The sequence below is a fragment of the Staurois parvus genome, unplaced genomic scaffold (assembly GCF_062004578.1).
Source record: "Staurois parvus isolate SC_StPar_1 unplaced genomic scaffold, SC_StPar_1.0 ptg000264l, whole genome shotgun sequence".
NCBI lineage: Eukaryota > Metazoa > Chordata > Amphibia > Anura > Ranidae > Staurois > Staurois parvus.
In genome coordinates this window covers 11,915,994-11,940,157 of record NW_028318060.1, presented here as the reverse complement: position 1 = coordinate 11,940,157, position 24,164 = coordinate 11,915,994, and the positions used below count along the sequence as shown (strand labels likewise).

General features: G+C 40.5%; 1 protein-coding gene across 5 annotated transcripts in view; it reads right to left on the bottom strand.

The window, feature by feature from the left end:
* The window catches only part of MYO6 (myosin VI), a 374,955-nt gene that overhangs the window by 133,117 nt on the left and 217,674 nt on the right, over positions 1-24,164 (bottom strand). For all 5 annotated transcript variants that reach the window (XM_089681402.1, XM_089681403.1, XM_089681405.1 and 2 more), the window contains exon 13: positions 5,818-5,975. In XM_089681402.1, the coding sequence (XP_089537528.1) occupies positions 5,818-5,975 (158 nt within the window). The remainder of the gene's footprint in view (positions 1-5,817; positions 5,976-24,164) is intronic.

The window sequence follows — 24,164 nt, the reverse complement described above, 5'->3', positions numbered from 1 at the left end:
ACATCGGTAAATCATATCTAAACCCAATAACAAAACATGTAATCTACTGCATCTCACAAGTTCCTTTGTGTTGTGCCTGGCTTAGTTTACTTTTCCAGGATTTTTCCTTTTTTTCTACTTGGTAATCTAACAAGTATCACACCTCCAGTTTTACAGCAACAACAATCAATCACCATACTGTATCTATGAAGCTACAGCATTGTCATCCTAGGACAGGACTGCTCATCACCATCACCTCTTTTCCACAACATAGGGATAACAAATCTGTAGTCAAAAGATAAAGCTTAAACCAATGTAACCAACAACAGTCAGTAAAGTCGGGGTGCATGTATGAAGTTAAAGGTCCCACACACACAGCCATATGAATGTATACTCTAAATAAGATACTAGAAGTTGGTTGGTCACCTAAGATAACACGGAAGTGCGTTTAAAGGCATTAAACAAAATGCTGGACACCTGTATAACCAGCATTTTTTTTTTGCATAAGCTGAAAGCTCACTAGATTTCTAGCAGGATCAATAGGTATTGTGAGGATATAAATGCACTTTACCATTTTAGCAATAAGGGTTATTTAATAATATGTAGCATAGAAATAGTATAGCACAGCATTTAATTTAATTATAATATGCATCTGGAAATAACACACCATATATACATACATATATATATATATATGTATATATATATATATATATATATATATATATATATACACATATACACAGAAACAGATTTGAGGATCTGAGATCTTCAAGCCCGCTAGGCTGACTTTAGCATCCATCTGGGGCTGTCAACTCAACTGCACTCATTTTTATGATGAACGGTGGCTAATGCATGGCACATAACATGGCAGTGCAAATCTACACATCAGTAGACCAAAAGGAGAATCGTTTTGGCAGATAAAGCTAGTCAGGATTCTCATTTTCTTGTGATTTGACCGGGTCAATCTTGCTACACAGGAAGCAAAGACTGACTCTTCCCCTGAAATGTATTACTGACTAAAATATATTATACCATAGCACCAGTAACACAAATAAAATGTTATTTGGGATGCTTCAAACGTCACATATCATCAGGGCTGCTGTTAGAAACCACGGGGCCCCATACAGCTGACCTGACAGGGCCCCCTCCAAAAAAAAAAAAACCCCAGGTTTCGTTGCTTCAGTTGTGAATGAACACAGTGAGTGATCAGTACCGATCACTCATTGTGCCCATTCAGGAAAGAAAGGGGCTGGTAAATGTGACATATTTATTGAACCCTTCCCCCACTCTCCATCCTAGAGGATCCTACTGTGTGCAGGAGGGAATAAGAGGAGGGAAGCTGGCAGCACTGTGGGGGTGGGAGCACACAAGGGGGGCCTGGGCAGAAGGGGGAAACATATGATGCACAGGGAGGATGATGAGTGCGGTGAGGAGCAGTTACTGGAACCGATCCTCTGTATGACCATCTCTTCAGCTGCTAGGAGGAAGAGGAGAGGAATCCAGCTTTCAGCTGCTGCAGGAAGAGCCATACAGGAGATTGGTTCCAGTATGTCATGCTGATCACCCTCCCTGCCCACATCCAATTCACCCAGCTGCCTGGGCCCCCTTGCTGGTCTTGGCCATACAGGAGGACTGGTGGTACCCCTTATCCACAGCTCTGCATATCGTAATCTGAGGAATTTTGAATCAGCAATAAATTACATTTCCTTGAGTAAAATACAGGACACGGGCTCTTTGATCATTACGACAGGGTAATATGCAGCTACCTTTAGTTAACTGGACACTGCCAAAAAAGGAAGACTGCAGGGACACCCTCTATATAACTCTCCCCACTCCCAGCTAGTCTCAGTATCGTACAAGAAATATTCTCGTGCTTGCCCCTTTAAATGATTTCGGACAAAAGCTGTGTACTAACAATCAGATTATCGTATGGTCGCTTCAAAAGCGGTATTTTTCGTACTGTTTTCTGATCGTGTGTACTAGGCTTAAAGGTTACAGTAGCTGAGAGGTAAAATCTCACAGCGTGCACCTATTCTAAACAGGGGAGATAAATCTCCTTAGGAATTCCTAAGTTTTGTAGCAGGTCATAAAGAGGGAAGGACAATGTTCTGCTTAAGGTAGAAAGCAGAGATCACTTTAAGGAAGGAGGAGGCCTTAGGCCTCAAGACTACCATGTCCTTTTGCAAAACTAGGAAAGGTTCCTTACAGGATGAGGCATCTAACTTAGTGGCTCTCTGAGGTGATAGCAACATGAGATGCCAAATTCCCAAGGGTTCCATGGACAGGCAACAAACCTGTGCAATTGGTTGTTGAATCTGAAAGCCAAAAAATCCACATCTGGCACTCCCCACCTCTGGAAAAGGGCTTGAAAAACCTCTGGATGGAAAGCTCATCCCATCTATCCAGATGCTAGTGACTGAGAAAGTTTGCCTGACAATTTTCCACTCCTGGAATGTGGACATCAGACAGGGCTGGTCTGTGAACTTCTGTTCAAGAGAGGATCAAGTCTGCTTTCCTTTAAGCGGCGTGACTTTTGGTGCCTCCTTGATGATCAATATACACCACCAGCTGTACTGTTGTCTGACTGGATTCTCAAAAGGTGTCCTCACAATCTACAGTCTAGTGTTGAAGGAGCATCAGAATCTCCCTGAGTTCTACAATGGCAAATTGGTAATGCTGATCACCCACAGCAAAGCATAGATGGCTTTGGTGAGATGTAAGTAAGCATCCTGAATGTTTAGAGGTGGTAGAAAATCTCCAGAAGTAGGACAGCTTTGATCAACCTAGCGTTTTCCATGCTGAATTTTTGACCTCGTAGGAACAAGTATATAATCCTCTGCTGGATTTAGGAACCATAAAAAGGTTTGAATAGAAACTTTGAAAGTGTTCTTAAGGTGGTATAACGGTAATGACCATTGAGAAAAAAGCCACAAGACAGCAACAGGCAGCTCCACCCACCGGGACAGAAAAGGAGATGAATTTGATAGTGTGAAGCAGAAAGGAGGCAGAGTGCGAACCTCCATTTTGTAGCCCTTGAAAATTACACTATGGATCCAGGCTTCAGAGATTTTCTGAGATCAGAAGGCTAATAGACATCCACCCACTTTTAGAAAGGCATTTCTTACATGTGAGTTATGCTGACCAGCATTTAAAGTATAACTAAAGGCGTTTTTTAGTTTTGGATAGAGTGGAGATGGATTAGAACACCTTTTAGGTTTTTAGTGCAGTCTGTGTCCCTGTTAGGGAGATTCACCCTCTCTGTTTGTCATGTTTACCATTATCAATTAAATTCTTTATTGAAAGTGAAAGAAAATCCCAAATTTTGGGTTGTCCCCAGAAAAATAAAAGAGGGGGCATTTTCCAATGGGGAAACTAGTTCTGGTGACCTGGAGATCCCCAAAGAACTCCCTTAATTTTCAGGGATTTCCTCTCACTCCCTGTTTTGGCTGTGGACAGAAAGTGAATCTCCAATGGGACACTAATGGCAAAAAATAAACTGACAGCGATTATAACCCTCCCTTACTCTATCCAAAATGAAAAAAAAAAATTTGCCAATACGTTAGGCAAAAAAGTTTAGCCAATACTTTACTTAAAGTCAAACAATCCTGTGAATGTGAATGGAGAGACAATGTACAGTATATTGGAGGTTTGACGAAGTGTATCTTCCAGGCCATTCAAGCAGCAGTGTGAGACCATAGGTGACAGGGTCTGTAGACACAGGCATGCATTAGGATGAAATAAGGATTTTGGACCATGCACTTATTGTTGACAGCAATGATCTGGCAGACTGTGATAGAAGCAATCCCTTTTCCTTGGTGGGCATAGCATGGCCCACCAAGGAAAAGGGATCTAAAAGGTCTTTAATCTTTTGTCTATTGGGTCGCTGAACTTAGAAGTATAAGCCAAGGTGGCTTTGAGGGTCTTATTCAGACAAGCATTGTCAGTATCTACCACAGTAACACAGTTATGTAGGAAATTTTCCTCAGGGTGATTCTGATGGGTGAAGCATTTTGGAAGAGTAAAGGACATCTACAGTCAGACCTCATACAGGACAAGTTCAACCAGTAGGTAGACCATGAAAATCTTTGCTGGTTTAGGTAATTAAAGGGATCCCATATTGGCTACTGTAGGGTGAGAACATACTAGAGCATATATCATCAATAAGAGTAGCTACAGTATCTTGCTTGTCATCCTACTGTGATTCCTCAGGAAAGGGATGATGCTCAAGCTCCACCTCCTCCTCAGGTAATGCGCTTGACTCAAGGGCAAAATCAAAGACTGATTCAGGAGGGGAGAATGAAAGGGGCACAGCTATGACTTCTGCTGTCTATGGCCCCAATAGGCCAGAAATTCTGCCCATGAAACTTGACATTTTGTTACAAAATTCTTCCCTAGATATAAAACAGGAAGCTGCTGTGACAGATGACCCAGCAGAATGGCCAGATGAAGGAAAGATGTCAGAGTGGGGGAAACCATCAGAGAAAAGAGTATTAGAACCCTGAATGGGTATAATACAACTTCCTAATGGAGCTAAAAGCTAAGCCTGAGCTAGCAAGTCCATCTGACCCATTTTTCCTGCACCTATAATCTACCATGCTTGTGAATATCACCCCTAAAAGGGTACTCACGATCTATACAGAAGTAGAGTGGAAGGGGAAATGCCTCGATGCCAAGCAATTACAGGCTGCAGTAAACCAGGTAGCATGGTAATAGCTGCTATATTGTACCTCAGGAGAGGGCCAGGAGAGGTCTAAAGTACTGCCTGCAGAGAGGAAGAGGCAGGGTGCACAGCTACAGAAACCCCAATGAAAATGAGATGGTGCAGGTGCAAAACAGCCTCTGGCTGTGCAGGCACAGTGTGTGCCTTGTTCCCGTACTAGGTGCATCTCAGGGCGATAAACACAGGTGCGCTGCAACAGGTATGCTACTGGATTACAGTTGGTTCAAATTAACTCTGGCACTCACAGCTCACTGCTGTGACCACCAGAAAGGCAAGAGTAACAATAAACTAACCCCATCCTGGCTTCATCCACCACACCACTGCAAGGGTCTTCAAAGCCAAGGCTAGACCACAGTTCTGGACCTCTAAAAGTGACTAACAGCATCCACTGCACTACATGCTACGGCAACCACCCACAGCAGGATGAAGTGCATGGAAGCATCATTAAAGGCCAGCATGAGGAGCTGCAGTGGCTACGTTGTGTAAGAAATTGTGACTGAAGAATCATCTTGGTAGATCATTATCTAAGCTTTTATTTAGTAGAAAGAATAGGTCCTAAAGACACTAGCAAACACTGAGGCTAGCTGGGAGTGGTAATAAAGGAGGACATTTTTGCAGCCTTCTCTATTTGCCAGTGTCCAGTCTCCTGAAGGTAGCTACATTTAATCCAGTCGCAATAATTAAAAAGCTTGTGTTCTGCCCTGTAAAGACTTTAGTTGAATAACTAAGCAGCAACTAAAGAGGTATTAAACCCAAACCCAAATATACAATATATATATTGCAGCTTACCAAATCATTAAATGTGGTGGCAGGAATTATACTGCTTTAAGACAACTTGAAAGGCTTCTGCATCAGAATAATGGGGAAATGCATACGTGGCACCCAAATTCTGACATTATTTGCAAATAAACAAGTTAGTCTTCTAAATGAGTACTGTAAATGATATTCAAAGAAAATGGTCACTGGGCCGAAGGTACACTGCTAAAGACTGACAAGCAAATAAAATGTGGTTCTTGCCATGAACTATTTCTTCCCCTGATTGGAAATGGCTGCTCAGCATGTTATTTAAATAAAAAGTTCATATAAACTTAGATATAACTATGTGATTTACTTACCAAAACCAGCAATATCTAAAACTCCAATGAAGCAAGAGGACCTCTCAAATGGAAAGCATTGGTTTACTCGGTTAACCACATGATCAAAAAGTCGGCTATATACTGCTTTTGCCAGAGCATCACGGGCATTATTTGCCTGCTCTACTTTCAGAGGCACCCTAAAACAAAGACAGTTTGGACATTAGTCATTTACTCAAAAAAACATTTTAGGTTTAGTGTATAACTAGAGAAAAAAAGAAAGGACACAAGGAAATGTATCCTCCCAAGAACAGACATTTTTTTCCAGCCAACATTTGATTAAAATAAAATCCCAATACCAGTTTGCAACTATATTATTTAATAATTTCACAACATATTTAACAACACTTCACAAAATACCATTTATGTCAATCTATGACGCAAAGGTAAATGCAAGGCAAATAAAGTTTCAATTTGGTATTGGGTGCTAATGGTTAAGCCCCTATACTGTTCACTAATGTGAACATAAATCACCTTTTCAATAAAACAAATGGGATAATAACGAATTAGAAATTAGCACCAACTTAGAAACTCAGTTTTGAAATTTCAGAAATTATTCTACTAAAGTGAAATAATCAAATACACATACTGGCTCATTACATCAGTGTTTATAGAGGTATACATAAAAGCTGCCATAACCCAAACAGACATAAATATTCATGAGCAATCATTAATCTGAACATCCCATTTCCAAAGAATGTATTCTTCACTCGCAATGCCTATAGGATCATGATTGGAGAGGTTTGCCAACAGATTAAGCCTCGAATCTGGCCAGTAAAAATGGGACTTGTTGCCAACGTTGTTAATAGGAAACAGATCATAAGGCTGTTATTTTTTACTAGAAGATGGGTCAGCCATGCCATAAACACATGCTGGTGTCTGAAGGATTACACATATTGCAGTCTACTAGACCTTACTATGGTACGTTGACTTTTGCTGTGGCAGGGTGGTACAGAAACAATATTTATTATTCTAAAACTTGCTTATTTTTAAAAAAAATCACCTTTTATGTATTTGCCATATCTGGTATGTCTAGTACTCTATGGCTTTACACTTCTAATGCATAAACATTTTTAGCTAAAAATGTTTATGCATTAGAAGTGTAAAAGTCAAAGAGCACTGGAGTGGAATTTAAAATACAGCCCCTTATAGCAAACACAGACATTATATTTAATACAGAAATATAATTTAATACAGAAATCAACGTTGCCTCATAAAATGGACTGCATGCTGGTACAGTATGTGATGAAAGGAATACTGGTTATTTCTTTACAGAATATAATGAGAGTGCATGCTCATGACAAAAAGAGAATCAGCCAGTTATTACCGTACCTCTCGACCTCATAGACCCAGATGTGGTGTGCATTTGCTGTAGTTATGTATGATGCAAACATTCTGGTTACATTGCAATTCACGCTACAGCTGTATTGATCAGTTCCAGCCCTCAAGGGTCACCAGCAGTGAATATTTTTAGTTCTATCTGAAACCTCGTTGAGGAAATTATTAGTACTTGGTGTTAACCAGCTTTCTGCTATATGTTGCTGGGACTCTACCAGAGAGCATTAGAAAAAAAACAAAACAGCACTGCTGTAAACCCTGGAAAAATGGTGTGTCGGTATACTATTATAAAAAAAGCAATATGGAGGTTAATGCAAGCTGCTTTGGGCATCTTTCTGAGCCAGGTATACTTGATGCGTATAGAATAAATGCACAAGCCTCAAAGCTGCACAGTACCAAATGTATTTTTATGAAATACCATCACTGACTATTAAACTGCCACATTATAGGATATTTATATGCAACATGTTTTAGGCTGCACAGACTGTTACAGCACTAATCATTTAAGATTAATATCTTTCTGACATGCATTTTAGATATGAAAAGATAAAACAGCAAAAGAAGCTATACTCCCTGTATTTACAGATATTTATACAGATAATGTCAAAATGTTATGCAGGCACAAAATCTAACAATGGTTATACATTTTTGTTTATTTATTTTTTTACTGCCAGTAGCAGTATATGCCCCAATTTATAAATAGTTATCTCTCCATTAATTATAACCGCTGTATACATGAACACTGGAATACAAAAGAGATGTTGGCAATGTGACTGACAACTCCTACAGAGACTGTACATTCCTGAACTGTGCAGGTTATGTAATACTCAGACTACTGAATTAATGGATTGATAACACTTAGGCCTCATGCACACTACAGCTCAAAAACGCCTGGTTTTTTTTTGTTTTTTTTGTTTTTTTTTTAGACGTTAGACGCTTTTTTTTTTCAGCCCCTCCATGTTAGCCTATGTGTCCATGAACACAGAGGCATTTACATGCGTTTAGAGGCAGAAAAAGAACACATCACATTCAGGAGAGGAGCATTTTGGCACAAAAAAAAATGCAGTTTCCTAAACAAGAGTGAATGCGTCTAAACACACTAGATGTGTTTAGTGCTTGAATGTTAATTCAATGGCCAGAAGTAATATTCTGGTTAATGAAATTAATAAAAGCCCAGGAGCTTGACGCACCAAAACGTGCTTGCAAAAAATGTAGGCTCATTTTTGAAGCTGCTTTTTCTCCCGCCATGAGAACAAACACCCAGTGTGCATGGGGCCTTATGTTACAGATGAGAAAAGTACTCAACAGTATTAATATGTAAGCTCCCCACGTAATTTGGTAGACATTTTAAAGGTACCAGAGGCCTTTAAAGTGGAACTGCACTGCATCTAAGCACCACAAACCAAAAATGCTTTTTAATTCATTGTTAATATTCAAAGCAGACTCCCCCATCCATCCCAGTCTCTATGCTTTATTTTGCTGAAAAATTTGAAAAACACCCCTGGCATTTCTGGCATTGGCCATCTTGAACAAGGGCAGATGATTCATGTAGCATCTGCCCTTAGCTCAGACATTGGCTGAGCTGAGAACCCTTTCTCCCCTCCTGAAGACTCCTTGGATGTGTGACATAATTTGCTTAGGCATGGAAACTAGGATGTAACTGAAGAAATGTTAAAAAAAAAAAAAGTTTAAAACAAATAAATTATATGCTTTCCTATCCATTTACTAGTGCTGGCAGTAAAAGGATTAAAAAAAATAATCCCCTAGCCTGTTCCACTTTAAACAGGCTAGTGACTCAATCATATTTCTGTCATAAACACCCATAATTTCTGTATGCACAGGCATGCATTTATAAAAAAAAAAAAAAAAATATGGAGCTATTCATCCTGCGAAACTGCATGTACTGTACAGGCATTCAGCATACATGCTGGCAAAATGAAATGTCGCTAGGCTATTTTCTCTCCAGGTTGGATGTTCTTCATTCAAAAGACTAGTATTAAATCAGGAAAATACAGTATTATGGCCACTAAATGAAGCCAACAATCATAGAAAATAAGTTTATTTATTAATAATATTATTAAATAAAAAATGATTTATTTCCTCATCATCAGCTACATCTAGTAGCCATAATGCAGTTGTTTCCTGATTCTCACTATTCTTATGACCGAAGAACATCCAACCTGGAGAAAAAAAAATAGCCCAACAACATTAGATTCTGCTGGTATCCACAAGGTATTCACAAGGAGCAAATGTAAATGCAGTTTCACAGGACAAATGGCTCTTCAACTTTTGTACATAACCCCAAAATTTCTATACAAGAACAAGTAAATTGGATGTCTTCAGTTCTTAGAATATAAAAAGTACAGAAATACAGGAGCACCAGACCAAAACCAGATAAAACAGTCGCAGATAATTTTAATTGTTGGTAAGAAAATGTCACAAAAATAGAACTTTTTTTTTTTTTTTTCTACCAACAATTAAAATTATCTTGGACTCTCTTATCTGGTTTTGGTCTGGTGCTCCTTTCTGTATTTCTATAGTTTGAGCTACTGTTGGGTGCCCATCGAGGAAAGCCTTGGTGTGTGGGGGCCACTTTGCCAGAGCTATTGAGCATGTTTGAAGTTTTCCTTCATCTCACTAAACATGCAGGTCTAAAATGTTCCCAGTGTCTCCAAGTATGTTGTTCTGGAGTCTATGAATATAAAAAGCTCCTGTCAATAGAAAAACACGTATCATAGATTAACGCATTATTTTTCTATTCGGTATAAGATATCTGATGCTTAGTGAAGTCTGCTGTCTCAACCTGTAATCAATGAATGCTTTCCAAATCTTCAAAGAAAAAGACATTTGTAAGCAGTCTGTCAGGACAATGTCACATTTTTAGTCACACAAACACTAGTACACAAACCAATAATAATTAAAAAGTGTCTGAGAGAAACTTTGCCTCAACTGGAGTGCCTCCAAATCAGCTATTAACCCACTTGACACCAAGGCCAATTCTGACACTTCTCACATACATGTAAACATCAGCTTTTGTTTTATTTTACTTTTCCAATTGAAAATTACTTAGAACTGCCAAACATTAAATATTTTTTGAAAGCAGAAACCCTGAAGAATAGAGCGGTGGCCATTGCAATTTTTTATGTCACATGACGTTTGTGCAGCCATTTGTAAAGTGCAAATTTTTAGGGAAAAAAAACACTTTCATGAATTTTAATGCACACAAACAAAATATAATATACATTCTTTGGTAAAATATTAATGATGATGTTATGTTAAGTAAGTAGATACCTTGCATACACCTGTGGATTGGCAACAAACTATGGTACCTAAAACTCTCCATAGGCATTGCTTTAAAAGCCTTCACATGCTACCATTGTAAAGTTAAACAGGAAGTCTTGTGTTAGAAATACTGCACTCACTTTGACCTTCGACTTGTACATTAGTACAAGGGAGGGTGGGGGGGAATGGGGCCCTTTTTTTTATTGGTGATAATGGTTCAATCATTTTTATTGAGTTTTCAGGACAGAACAAAATGAGCACCAAATTCGCCCACACAAGGGCTACGAAAACATGCATTCCATAGTAGGAAACATAATTTTTTTGTTAACTTTATTATTTATTTTATTTAAAACTTTGGTTTACACTGTCCCTTTGTTTTTTGGTTTTTTTTTTAATTATCTGTATTGCTATCTCACGGGATGAACTAAATCCCTTGCGACAGCATGGGCCTTGACAAATCCTCTTTAGGGAAAGATCTGGGGTCTATTAGACCTCATATCTCTTCTCTGACCTCAAAAGCATTTGATCGAACAAGATCAAAATTGATCAGATATTTTACAAGCCAGTAAGGACTTATAAGCATCAAACTGAAACCAGTGACAAACTCCTCATCGTTTCTGGCTTCTTACATCACAGACGGAAAGCGGTTATGGATGTACCTTCCTGCCCTCTCAGTATACAAGGGATCCAAGGTGGCGAGGGAGGAGCGCCCCCTTCTGCGCCCTGTAGAAGTGACTGAGCAGCTGTAGAGCCACTCAGATCCATTCTACAGTAAAGCCCATCACCGGCTTAAAGGTTTGGTAACATGCTGATGGCGGGTGCAGCCATAATCCTGGTATAACTACTTCAACACAAGGACAGACAGGTAAGTCCTATGGGGTTGAAATGTATAAATTTTCTATTTCTAATTTTCTGTGAGAAAAATTAAAGATAGAAGACGACTGGTTGCTTTGAGCAACAACACCAGTTGAGACAAAACTGGTCTCAGACACCTTTTTTATTGAAACCAACCTATCCTTCACAGCCATGGAAGCCAGCTGATTTTGTTTATTTATTTTTTTTTTTTATAAGACAACCTCACAGATGTTGAGCTTCTCTCTGTAGGTTACATATGAGTGGTCTCACAATATGATCATTACAATTAAGGGACCTGCCAGCTGGTATGGTTGCTTGCAGGTAATCAAATACAGCCTGCACATCTAGTCACTCTCCAATACATAGGGTGGCTTTTCTCCGAGGAAAACAATAGACTATTGGTTTGAAAATACAATCTGGACAAGTTCAGTCTGACAAAATCTCTGGTACCCAATATCTGAATGGTCTCTTAACAATTTTATAGAGCTGATGCAATTCAATTTCTATGAGTATCTTCAAATCTAAAATCTTCCAAATGTCTAAATAATCATCAGAAAATACATTTTTTGTAGGACTACGACAAGTCAAGTTGTATTCAACCAAAAAGAACAGCAGATGAAAAACTCTGTCACTCCATTTTGCGAATGATGACCGCACAGGTCTCCTGATACAATCATTTACGTGCATTGCATAGACTGATTGTCGCAAGACTGTTGGATTTATGTCCTATGCAAAGATATCTTAATACAGAAATATCATGTTGGTTTACCTTTTACTTATGAAACATACTGTAACTGTTTACAGTCTATGCAAAAACATCAACATAACTGACATCAATCAGAAAAAAAATTATATATACCCACTAAATTAATTTATTTCTCCCATGCTCTGCAAAGCTATTAACACCCCATGATCCATAGCTGAGTTGGAATATATTAATGCATTTCTTTACACTAAAGGGACAGCTTAACTTCAAATATTCAGCTTCCAGCACTGTAAACAAATAACAGAGTATCGTTTATTGCCTGGAGCAACCTAAAATGTCTGCAGAACTCAGTGTATATCAGTTTCCTGTGAGACTGGTGTTTAAAAAAAAAAAAACCTACAAATGCTAAATAAAGATTTTGCTTCGGATTCCTACAAATTCTGTATTCAATTCTGAAACAGTTGCTTACCAAAAAAAAAAAGAAAAAAACTCACTTCATCAAGCCTACAATAAGCAGCAGCTTATCAGATATTTAAAACGTGTGCATAGCCGATGAAAAGAAAAAAAAAAAGTATATATATATAATATATATATATACACATACACACAATGGGGCAAAAAAGTATTTAGTCAGCCACCAATTGTGCCAATTCCTCCATGCAGATCTCCTCTAGAGCAGTGATGTTTTGGGGCTGTCGCTGGGCAACACGGACTTTCAACTCCTTCCAAAGCTTTTCTATGGGGTTGAGATCTGGAGACTGGCTAGGCCACTCCAGGACCTTGAAATGCTTCTTACGAAGCCACTCCTTCGTTGCCCAGGCGGTATGTTTGGGATCATTGTCATGTTGGAAGACCCAGCCACGTTTCATCTTCAATGCCCTTGCAGATGGAAGGAGGTTTGCACTCAAAATCTCACAATACATGGCCCCATTCATTCTGTCCTGTACATGGATCAGTCGTCCTGGTCCCTTTGCGGAGAAACAGCCCCAAAGTATGATGTTGCCACCCCCATGCTTCACAATAGGTATGGTGTTCTTTGGATGCAACTCAGCATTCTCTCTCCTCCAAACACGACGAGTTGTGTTTCTACCAAACAGTTCTATTTTGGTTTCATCTGACCATATGACATTCTCCCAATCCTCTTCTGGATCATCCAAATGCTCTCTAGCAAACTTCAGACGGGCCCGGACATGTACTGGCTTAAGCAGGGGGACACGTCTGGCACTGGCGGCGTAGTGTGTTACTGATGGTAGCCTTTGTTACGTTGGTCCCAGCTCTCTGCAGGTCATTCACTAGGTCCCCCCGTGTGGTCCTGGGATTTTTGCTCACTGTTCTTGTGATCATTTTGACCCCACGGGGTGAGATCTTGCGTGGAGCCCCAGATCGAGGGAGATTATCAGTGGTCTTGTATGTCTTCCATTTTCTAATTATTGCTCCCACAGTTGATTTGTTCACACCAAGCTGCTTGCCTAGTGCAGATTCAGTCTTCCCAGCCTGGTGTAGGTTTACAATTTTGTTTCTGGTGTCCTTCGACAGCTCTTTGGTCTTCACCATAGTGGAGTTTGGAGTGTGACTGTTTGAGGTTGTGGACAGGTGTCTTTTATACTGATAACAAGTTCAAACAGGTGCCATTGATACAGGTAATGAGTGCAGGACAGAGGAGCCTCTTAAAGAAGAAGGTACAGGTCTGTGAGAGCCAGAAATCTTGCTTGTTTGTAGGTGACCATATACTTATTTTCCACCATACTTTGCAAATAAATTCTTTCCAAATCAGCCAATGTGATTGTCTGGATTTTTTTTCTCATTTTGTCTCTCATAGTTGAGGTCTACCTATGATGCCAATTACAGGCCTCTCTCATCTTTTTAAGTGGGAGAACTTGCACAATTGGTGGCTGACTAAATACTTTTTTGCCCTACTGTATATATATTTATTTTTTTTTTCTTTATTCATTACAGGTACTTCTATAGTGACGTCAATTTACACAGAGTTTTACATATATATCTATATATATTGGACATTCACATCAGTCCCTAACCCTCAAGGGCTGTACAATCTAAGGTCCCCAACTCACATTCATAGGTACACATACTAGAGCCAATTCACCTACTAGCTTGGAGTGTGGGAGGAAACCAGAGTACCAGGAGTCAACCCACGCAGGCACAGGGAGAACATGCAAAGTGCAGGCAGGTGGTGCCGTGGTAGGGATTCAAACCAATGACCCTAATACTGCCAGGCGGAAGTGCTAAGCACTTAGCCACTGTGCTGCATATATACAGTCATGGCCGAAATTGTTGGCACCCTTGATATTTTTCCTGAAAATCAAGTATTTCACACAAAAAAGGTATTGCATTAACACATGTTTTGCTATACACATGTTTATTCCCTTTGTATGTATTGGAACAAATATAAAACAGAGGCAGAAAAGCAAATATGACATAATGTCACACAAAACCCCAAAAATGGGCTGGACAAAAGTATTGGCACCCTTAACTTAATATTTGGTTGCACACCCTTTGGAAAACATAACTGAAATCAGTCGCTTCCTATAACCATCAATAAGCTTCTGACACCTCTCACCCGGAATTTTGGACCACTCTTCCTTTGCAAACAGCTCCAGGTCTCTCTTATTGGAAGGACACCTTTTCCCAACAGCAATTTTAAGATCTCTCCACAGGTGTTCAATGGGATTTAGATCTGGGCTCATTGCTGGCCACTTCAGAACTCTCCAGCGCTTCTTTGCCATCCATTTCTGAGTGCTTTTTGACGTATGTTTGGGGTCATTGTCCTGCTGGAAGACCCAGGATCTTGGACGCAAACCCAGCTTTCTGACACTGGGCCCTACAGTGCGACCCAAAATCCTTTGGTAATCCTCAGATTTCATGATGCCTTGCACACAGTCAAGGCACCCAGTGCCAGAGGCAGCAAAACAACCCCAAAACATCATTGAACCTCCACCATATTTTACCGTAGGTACTGTGTTTTGTTCTTTGTAGGCCTCATTCCGTTTTCGGTAAACAGTAGAATGATGTGCTTTACCGAAAAGCTCTATCTTGGTCTCATCTGTCCACAAGACGTTTTCCCAGAAGGCTTTTGGCTTACTCAAGTACATTTTGGCAAACTGTAGTCTTGCTTTTTTATGTCTCTGTGTCAGCAGTGGGGTCCTCCTGGGTCTCCTGCCATAGCGTTTCATTTCATTTAAATGTCGACGGATAGTTCGCGCTGACACTGATGCTCCCTGAGCCTGCAGGACAGCTTGAATGTCTTTGGAACATGTTTGGGGCTGCTTATCCACCATCCGGACTATTCTGCGTTGCAATCTTTCATCAATTTTCCTCATCCGTCCACGACCAGGGAGATTAGCTACAGTGCCATGGGTTGCAAACTTCTTGATAATGTTGCGCACTGTGGACAAAGGCAAATCTAGTTCTCTGGAGATGGACTTGTAACCTTGAGATTGTTGATATTTTGCCACAATTTTGGTTCTCAGGTCCTCAGACAGTTCTCGTCTCCTCTTTCTGTTGTCCATGCTTAGTGTGGCACAGACAGACACACAATGCAAAGGTTAAGTGAACGTCTCTCCTTTTTATCTGCTTTCAGGTGTGATTTCTATATTGCCCACACCTGTTACTTGCCCCAGGTGAGTTTACAGGAGCATCACATGCTTGTAACATTCTTATTTATCCGCAGTTGTGAAAGGGTGCCAATACTTTTGTCCAGCCCATTTTTGGAGGTTTGTGTGACATTATGTCGAATTTGCTTTCTTTCCTCCCTTTTTTTGTTTTGTCCCAATACACACAAAGGGAATAAACATGTGTATAGCAAAACATGTGTTAATGCAATACGTTTCGTGAGAAATACATGATTTCCTGGAGAAATATCAAGGGTGCCAACAATTTCGGCCATGACTGTATATATATCTCCTTTTCAGTTTTTTTCCCCCTAAAGTTACTGATGTTTTATATAATTATTTTTTTGCATTCACATGGGACAGTGGATCCATACAAATTATGGGGAGAAGGAGACCTAAAGCAAGCAAAAAGCCCACATTCTGATCAGTGAATACTGTAGTACGTACAATAAAACCTTTTAAAAACAAAAAGGTCTTTGCATGTTCCCTTCCACCACATACCCCAAAAATAGGACAATCCTTGTTTCAGAGAACCAGCAAACACAAATGCTCCTGCGTTTGGGGATGGACTCGATGCAGGCTACAACCACATTAAGAATGTCCTGGAACATGCACACCTTGCTGCCCTCAATAGACCGGGGGAATCCAAATATACTGAATGAGGAAAGAACAAAACAGAGGGTGCACAGGCCTAGTGCATTACCACAAAAAATGTTTAATAAAAAATAAAGTAGGTGTTGTACTCACAAACGGCAATGTAGTCAAGGCACATCATAAAGAACAGCTGGGTAAACAACGTGCTGAGTAACAGTCCGCAATAGGGAGTTTAGACATCCAATAGGATGACGCGTTTTGAGGACTTGCCTCTTCCTCAGAGGCTCTGAGGACCCAGCTGTTCTTTATGATGTGCCTTGACTACATTGCCGTTTGTGAGTACAACACCTACTTTATTTTTTATGGTAATGCACTAGGCCTGTGCGCCCTCTGTTTGTTCTTTCCTCAATCCTTGTTTCAGGACTGTGGGTGGAGTGATGCTACTTAATACTCTATACAACATTTGTCAGATGCACATGTAGAACTGATGTTTAGCCTACTTCCTAGAAGCCATGGTTTCCATACACTGCACTGATGATGGCCAAATAGCCTGAAACAGCTGTAGGCAGTGTGGAATAATTGGCTTTATATTATTAACAATATGCATTCATATCTTTGGACTATGCACCAGCAGTTCTGGCTGATAAGGTGTAAAGCATCTCATTTTTGGGATATGTGATTAAAAGAGACACAAATACCTTATTTGTTAAAAAGGCCTTACTCTGCTTAGTATGCGCATAAAATCCTTTTTTTTTTATAATACACAATTTATTTGGATTTGTTGGAATAAAGGCCAGATTTCACTTTTACATACTATTTATGAAAAGCCAATACTGCACATAAAGAGCTCTTCTAATGTGCAGAGGACACTACATGCACAAGCTAAAGCTGGCCACAGATGGATCGAAAATTGGCAGGTTCAGCAAGGACCAGCCAAATTTCACTACATCTATGGCCATCTGAGAAAAGTCAATCTAATGATCGACTTCTAGAACAGAAAGGTTGGAAAATTTTCATTGGATCAGCACATGCAACCTATCATCTGCTGTGCTGATCAGTTTATTCAGAGAGTAGAAGAGCCCCTGTTAATAGTGCAGTGAAGAGGATTCCTCAATCCGCCTTGCTATTGTTGATGGGGGAATCTGTTTTTTTAATTGATCAGCCGGCAGTTTTAGAGTTAGGATATCATTAGTCTTGCATGCATGTTTTATTGGTAATGTTAGACCTGCTTTTCTCCCCATATGAGTCAATAGGGACAAAGGAACAGCTTGAAAGGAGGTCACTTGGGTCAGAAGTACCTTAAATGAATTAAGAAGAATTTCAGAAGCCGAACTCAGAAACTAATGTCAAATGAAAGCTGAAGGCACATGAAAGCATGCTGCACTTCCCCATCTATGCTAAGAGGTTTGCCCTTTCATAAAAGAAAAAAACCCTTCTGATAAATAGCAAAGAGTGGCAGCTCCCATATGTCTATCCTTAATAGGTTTCCCTTAAAGGCAGATAGAATTGTCTTTATTCCATATTGAATATATGTCTTTTGGTTATTTTGTTATGCTATAAAAACAGAGACAAATGTCTGTATGTCATTAATACTTGCTATGGATATGGGTATATCCATGGGAGGGTTAATTGCTTTAACATTTTCATCTGGATTTGTGTCACAGGATACCAGTTAAAGCCTTTGGGAAAAATGATAGAGTAACTGATTAGCTTGTGATTTTGTGAAGACCACAAGGGAAATTCACACCAATTTTGAGAATATTGATCTGTGGATCACAAGGGTTCACCATTGCAGAGCATTGAGCAGGAGAAACCATTCAAACAACTCACCGTTGATAATCAGCTCACCTTTGTAAACAATCTTTTGGAACTTTTGGTTCAGGTGTAAGGTGTATACACTGCAATTAAAGGTAAAACCTATGAGAGCCAAAACTTGTTTTATGTTTATTGATCCTACACAACCTTACTCTGAAGCTATCAGTTCTGTCCACTGGATGAAGCAAGTGATAATAGTATTTATTTTAGTGGTGTCTCCCCACCTCTGCCAGCTCACCAGTTAACTTGGTGCTCATTTAACCATAATTAACCTCAGTATGTTTTATTTGATTTGTTCAGATTACTCGCTCGACATAACCTGTGCTATTTAATGCTGCTGGCCTCTTATATCCCATAATCCTCTTAGAAAGCTAATTTCCAGCAGTGACAAAAATCCAACAGCCTCCAAAGTTTAAGAATTAAAGACAGTTAAATACGGTTTTCTGTTGGTTTACATCTCGAGTGTCATGCAATTTAAAGCAATAATTCAGTGTAGTATTACAATTCTGAAATACCAAGTATGAAAAGAGACATGCCAAATACTGGATGTCACTTCACATAGTGAATCATTGCAGTTTTCTTTACCATTATCAGACTCCGCATACTCAAATGTTCCTTGTTCATATTCACATAGCTCCATGTATCCTTGCAGTGCTCCCCCAAACTTCTGATCATGAAGCAAGCACTGCACACATCGTGCAGCGGTCAGGTGATTTACTGCTGTCATAATCCTGCTGTATCTCAATATAATGTTTATCAGTAATTTTACAGTAATGGCAGCTTGTTTTGAACTGTTTGATGGTGTTTTACTATGGATCTGGATTAATGAACAATGCTAGCAGCAAGGGTGCATAGAACAGAGCAGCTGCCAATCTCTACCCTTGTGGGAACAGCTGGATAGAGGCTTTCAAAGTAGGGCTTCCTGCTACCCATGCGTGTCTGAACTGTAGGCGTAGTCCCTGCCAGGAGCATGCATGTGAGAATGGCTATGCAGAGGCTCCAGGAAACCCCTGCAAGGCAGAGTAGCCACTGTAGGGACAGAAATCAAGTGGGCATACGTTGTGATCATAGATCATCCAAGCAAAGAACAAAATCATTAAAAGTACTTGAGGTATGCATAAGATTTTTTTTTTGTTACAGGGAAGAATGAACCTCCCTGGTGGTCTAACTAATCAATATTTTTGACTGTCAAAGCGGTACATTGTTTTTCATGGAAATTTGTTGTTTTACCGTATTTTTCACTCCATAAGATGCACTTTTTCCCCCAAAAAAGGGGGGAAAATGTCAGTGCGTCTTATGGAGCGAATATAAAGCGGCCGATATTTCCGCCGCCACCATGTCAGAATACCGGGCCAGCCGCTCAGCTGTTCTCTGCGACAGGAACTCACCTGTTCCTCGGTCCAGCGCTGTAGTCTTCCCGCGCTGGCTTCTTCCCACCCTGGCATCTGTGACAGCCGGGTGCCCACTGCACATGCGCGAGAAGCGCTGCGCTTTGTGAATGGTCCAGTGTCTTCTGGGACGCATGCGCATTGGGCACCCGGCTGTCAAAGCCGGGTGCCCACAGTATAGGAAGGAGAACTCCACGGAAGTGGGAGCGGGTACCTGTCAAATTCAGGTACCCGCTCACCCTCCTTCCCTAAAGGTCCGCAGTGTCTGGTCATGCCCTGTACTGTCTGCAGTCTCTGGTCATCTGTACTGTCCGCAGTCTCTGATCATCCCCTGTACTGCCCGCAGTCTCTGATCATCCCCTGTACTGTCCGCAGTCTCTGGTCATCCCCTGTACTGTCCGCAGTCTCTGGTCATCTCCTGTACTGTCCGCAGTCTCTGGTCATCTGTACTGTCTGCAGTCTCTGGTCATCCCCCGTACTGTGTCTGCAGTCTCTGGTCATCTCCTGTACTGTGTCCGCAGTCTCTGGTCGTCTCCTGTACTGTGTCCGCTGTCTCTGGTCATCTGTACTGTCCGCAGTCTCTGGTCATCTCCTGTACTATGTCTGCAGTCTCTGGTCATCGCCTGTACTATGACCGCAGTCTCTGGTCATCCCCTGTACTATGTCCGCAGTCTTTGGTCATCTCTTGTACTGTCTGCAGTCTTTGGTCATCTCTTGTACTGTCTGCAGTCTCTGGTGATCTCCTGTACTATGTCCGCAGTCTCTGGTCATCTGCTGTACTATGTCCGCAGTCTCTGGTCATCTCTTGTACTGTGTCCGCAGTCTCTGGTCACTTCTTATACTATGTCTGCAGTCCATTGGTTCAGAATATTTTTTTTCTTGTTTTTCTCCTCTAAAACCTAGGCGCGTCTTATGGTCAGGTGCGTCTTATGGAGCGAAAAATATGGTATATTGTAGACCTGTAATTCTTAAAAATAACTCACTTAAATCTGTCCAAACAAGAGTCTAGTAAACATCCTGGGCATGATAAAGTTTGAAACACGAAATCATAAATTATAATATAATAAATTATAAAAACTAATATATTTAATTCAATAATGTAATCTAACCAAAAACACTGAAATTTGAAATACAGCACCAAGTTCACACATCGCTAAGCTCAGTCGCAGAATCGTTTTCAGTGTCTGATGACGAATTTCCCCACGAATCATTATTGCTCAATTCTCAAAGTAATTCTAATTCAATATCGCTGTTTTCTACCTGGTGTAAAACCGCTTTTGACCTAAAGGGACACTTTTGGGATGCCATGGACTTTTCTCAGTTTCCAGGCAGAAAGAACAGTAAAAGTGCAGGCAGGGCAGTGGACAAAGCACTAGGGACAATATTTAGGTGAAATGGTTTAATACAGTAATGTAATACTAAGAGATTACAGTGTATTGTGTGTGTATCAAATTTTTACTTTTTTGAATCTCCTGCCAGTTCCACCCCCCGTACATCCCGACGCTCGCAGGGAACGGAACCCGGAAGATGCATGCTGGCATCGGCTGGAGGACATGGCTGGGGGACACAGCGGGAGGACCTCGCGGGATCGTGGGACAAGGTAAGGTTCAAGGGATTGCTGCAGTGTAATCCCGAGTGTTGCTTGGAGTTACTGCTTTTGGTACTGAAAATAACCCCGAGTCACACTCGGGATTACCGCCAGGAAGTTCAAGGATGAGTTCACCTTCAGGAGCATGTTACATCTTCCACCCATTTTTAAGGTGAATAGGAGTGCGGCCGTGTGGGGCTCCGCACATATGGTAGCATCATTCATTCACAGAGTTCTGTAAATGAATCAACTACAAGCACCAACAGCCTTTGGGGATGTCAGCTTTTAGTTCTCAATTAACTACCAAGGCACTGTTGAGCCATGGTAGTTCATCTGTTGTCTTCCTGTCAGTGAGAAACTGCCTGCCTGTACAATCTATGGGCAGACAGATTAGACTAATAGTCTGTAGGAGTCTTGCATGGCACAAGTGATCTGCTGGTCACTGGTGCAATGCTTAAATGCTACTAAAAAAAAATAAAAAAAAAATTGTAAATGCACATTTTGTTAACCTACAACAATATTTGCAACTTATATTTTTTCTTCAAAGGTGAACTTACTTATTCTTTAACCCCTTGATGCTGATCGCACACAACTATGCGGCCACTTGGAGTCTGGGCCTTGACGCCGAGTGGCTGCATATTTGCGCGCAATTAGAAAATACATATGTGCTGAGAGCGCTTACCCTGCACGATCCCACATATGTCCGCAACTCCCGAAAAGATCCCGATCTCCCCTTTTGATCGGGACCTTTTCTGATCATGTGACGGCGAATCACGGCGGTCACATGATCCTAAAACCCTGCCACGCCTCCTAGGTTCTGAAACTCTTAAAGGCCGGGAGGCGCAAAGAGGTTATTGACACTAGGCTAGTTATTAAAGGGTCTATTTGATTATCAAAGCTACTTTAGACCTAAATTCTGATAATCAAGTGGTATATTGTCTGAAGCTACCTCAGCTACCCAGAAAAAAATGTGCTTAAATGTGTAGAGTGGAAAATAATAACCTACAGTATATACAGGTAGGTGGACATTTTATAGACACTTCAATTGTTCCCCACATGTGCCAGAGTCTCAGCTAGGTTACCAAGAAACCACATCTGTCAAATTTGGCTATAACCATATATATTCAACCCAATAAAAGATCTAGCCAGCCATACTAACTCAAGTAAGGAGGCTTGAATTTTCAGTGTCTGTGAAATGGTAAGCTACACAGGTACTGGAAAATACACTCACTGGCCACTTTATTAGGTACACCTCACTAGTGCCAAGAAAATATCCCCCACACCATTCTACCACCACCACTAGCTTGAACTGTTAAAACAAGGCAGGATGGATCCATGCTTTCAGGTTATTTTATGTCTGCCCATTCTCCTCTGACATCAACAAAGCATTTTCATCCACACAGCTGCCGCTCACTGTATATTTTCTCTTTTTTGGACTATTCTCTGTAAACCCTAGGGATGGCTGTATGTGAAAATCCCAGTAGTTCAGCAGTTTTTTAAATACTCAGACCAACCCTTCTTGCACCAACAACCACGCCACATTCAAAATCCCCTTTCTTCCTCATTCTAATACTCAGTTTGAACTTCAGCAAGTCATCTTTACCACATTTACATGCCTAAATGCATTGAGTTGCTGCCATGTGATTGGCTGTTTAGCAATTTTTGTTACCAAGCAATTGATAGGTGTACCTAATAAAGGGACCAGAGAGTGTAATTTCTACAGCAATTTCAAGCGGTCACCATTGTAAATATAGCAGGAACTTTCTGAATCAACCTGTATTAAAAAAAAATGTCACGCTAACTACTAATCCCCTCCCACTTCATGAATCCCATGAATTAACCAAACAAGTGGGTTGGAAATCAGGAGAAAGGTTTAAGACTTGCATATGACTGTAGCTGCCAATATCTCTGCATCTACTGATCATTTTGACACACAGTTTTTACGAAAAGTAACCTCCGATTATTTTTTTTTTTTTTGCATTGTATACTCAGCGTGAATTGTCTACTTTTGTGACAGGTTTACTTTAGGCTTGAAAAATAGGTTTATACATTTTGTTGCAAAGGATACAGTAATGCATTATTTGGATATGCAAATAAGCCACTGATACCCCCATAAACATCAGTCAGACAAATGCCTAGTATACCATTGTTTCAACAACGGAATCATCACATTTTTTGCCTAGCTGATCATTTGTAAGTTCCCAGGTCTGAAAAATCTCTTACTAAAGAGTGCTATCTGCCCTCAACTTTAATGATGTGCTCGACATTACATTTAGTAGGGCTGGAGAAGGAATGTGGAAGGTTCTAGTTGAATTCATTGGCTGTTCCATTTTAAATATAAATCTACTGCATCCATAAGGGTTGGTATAATCTATTCAGGCTTGGGAGCCTATTCAGTAGACTGAGGCTGCTAGTTGTTCATGAAGAAGCTTTGAGTTCCCAATTCAGGAAGAACTATTGCAGCAGAAGACACTGAAGCAGCTGCAGGTAATTCAGAAACTGTCTTAAGGATAAGGACAGGCTTACCGTCTCTGTGTTCTGAGACAGCAATCATCTTAGAAACTAGGCTCAGGATATCCTACATGGTTTCAAAGAACCCCTCCCTGTAAAAAAAAGTGGAGGAGGTGGCCACACCTGACAAGGCCAAAGACGACTTCTAGAGATGAGTTGATTCAAGGAGGGGTCAATCAAGGCTGCTAGTTTCAGATCCTTTAGAAGGAACACTGCAAACCACCCTGAAACTGGATTTACTCCTGGGCTGGAGTAAATCCACACATGCCACTCTCTAGCTGATGACGCAGCAATGATATTTCAGTGTATTAAAGTGTTACTAAACCTAGGACCCTGCATCCACTATATTTGGTGTGCCACAGTGCACAGAACATGGAAGTACAATTATTTTTTTAGCAAATATAAACTGCTAAATACCTTTTATCATTAGCAATTAGAGAATTCTTGTGACTTCTATCAGAATCCAGCCCAGCACTAGCTAAAGCTTATAGGAGGAGTTTTCTTTCTACTCTAGGAGAATGCAAAACCCCTGACCTCTGTCTGACCAGTGCTGATTGGCCCTGTGCTGATCACATGCACTCTCCCCTTTCTAGAAATACACACTAAACTGTGCAGGGCTACGG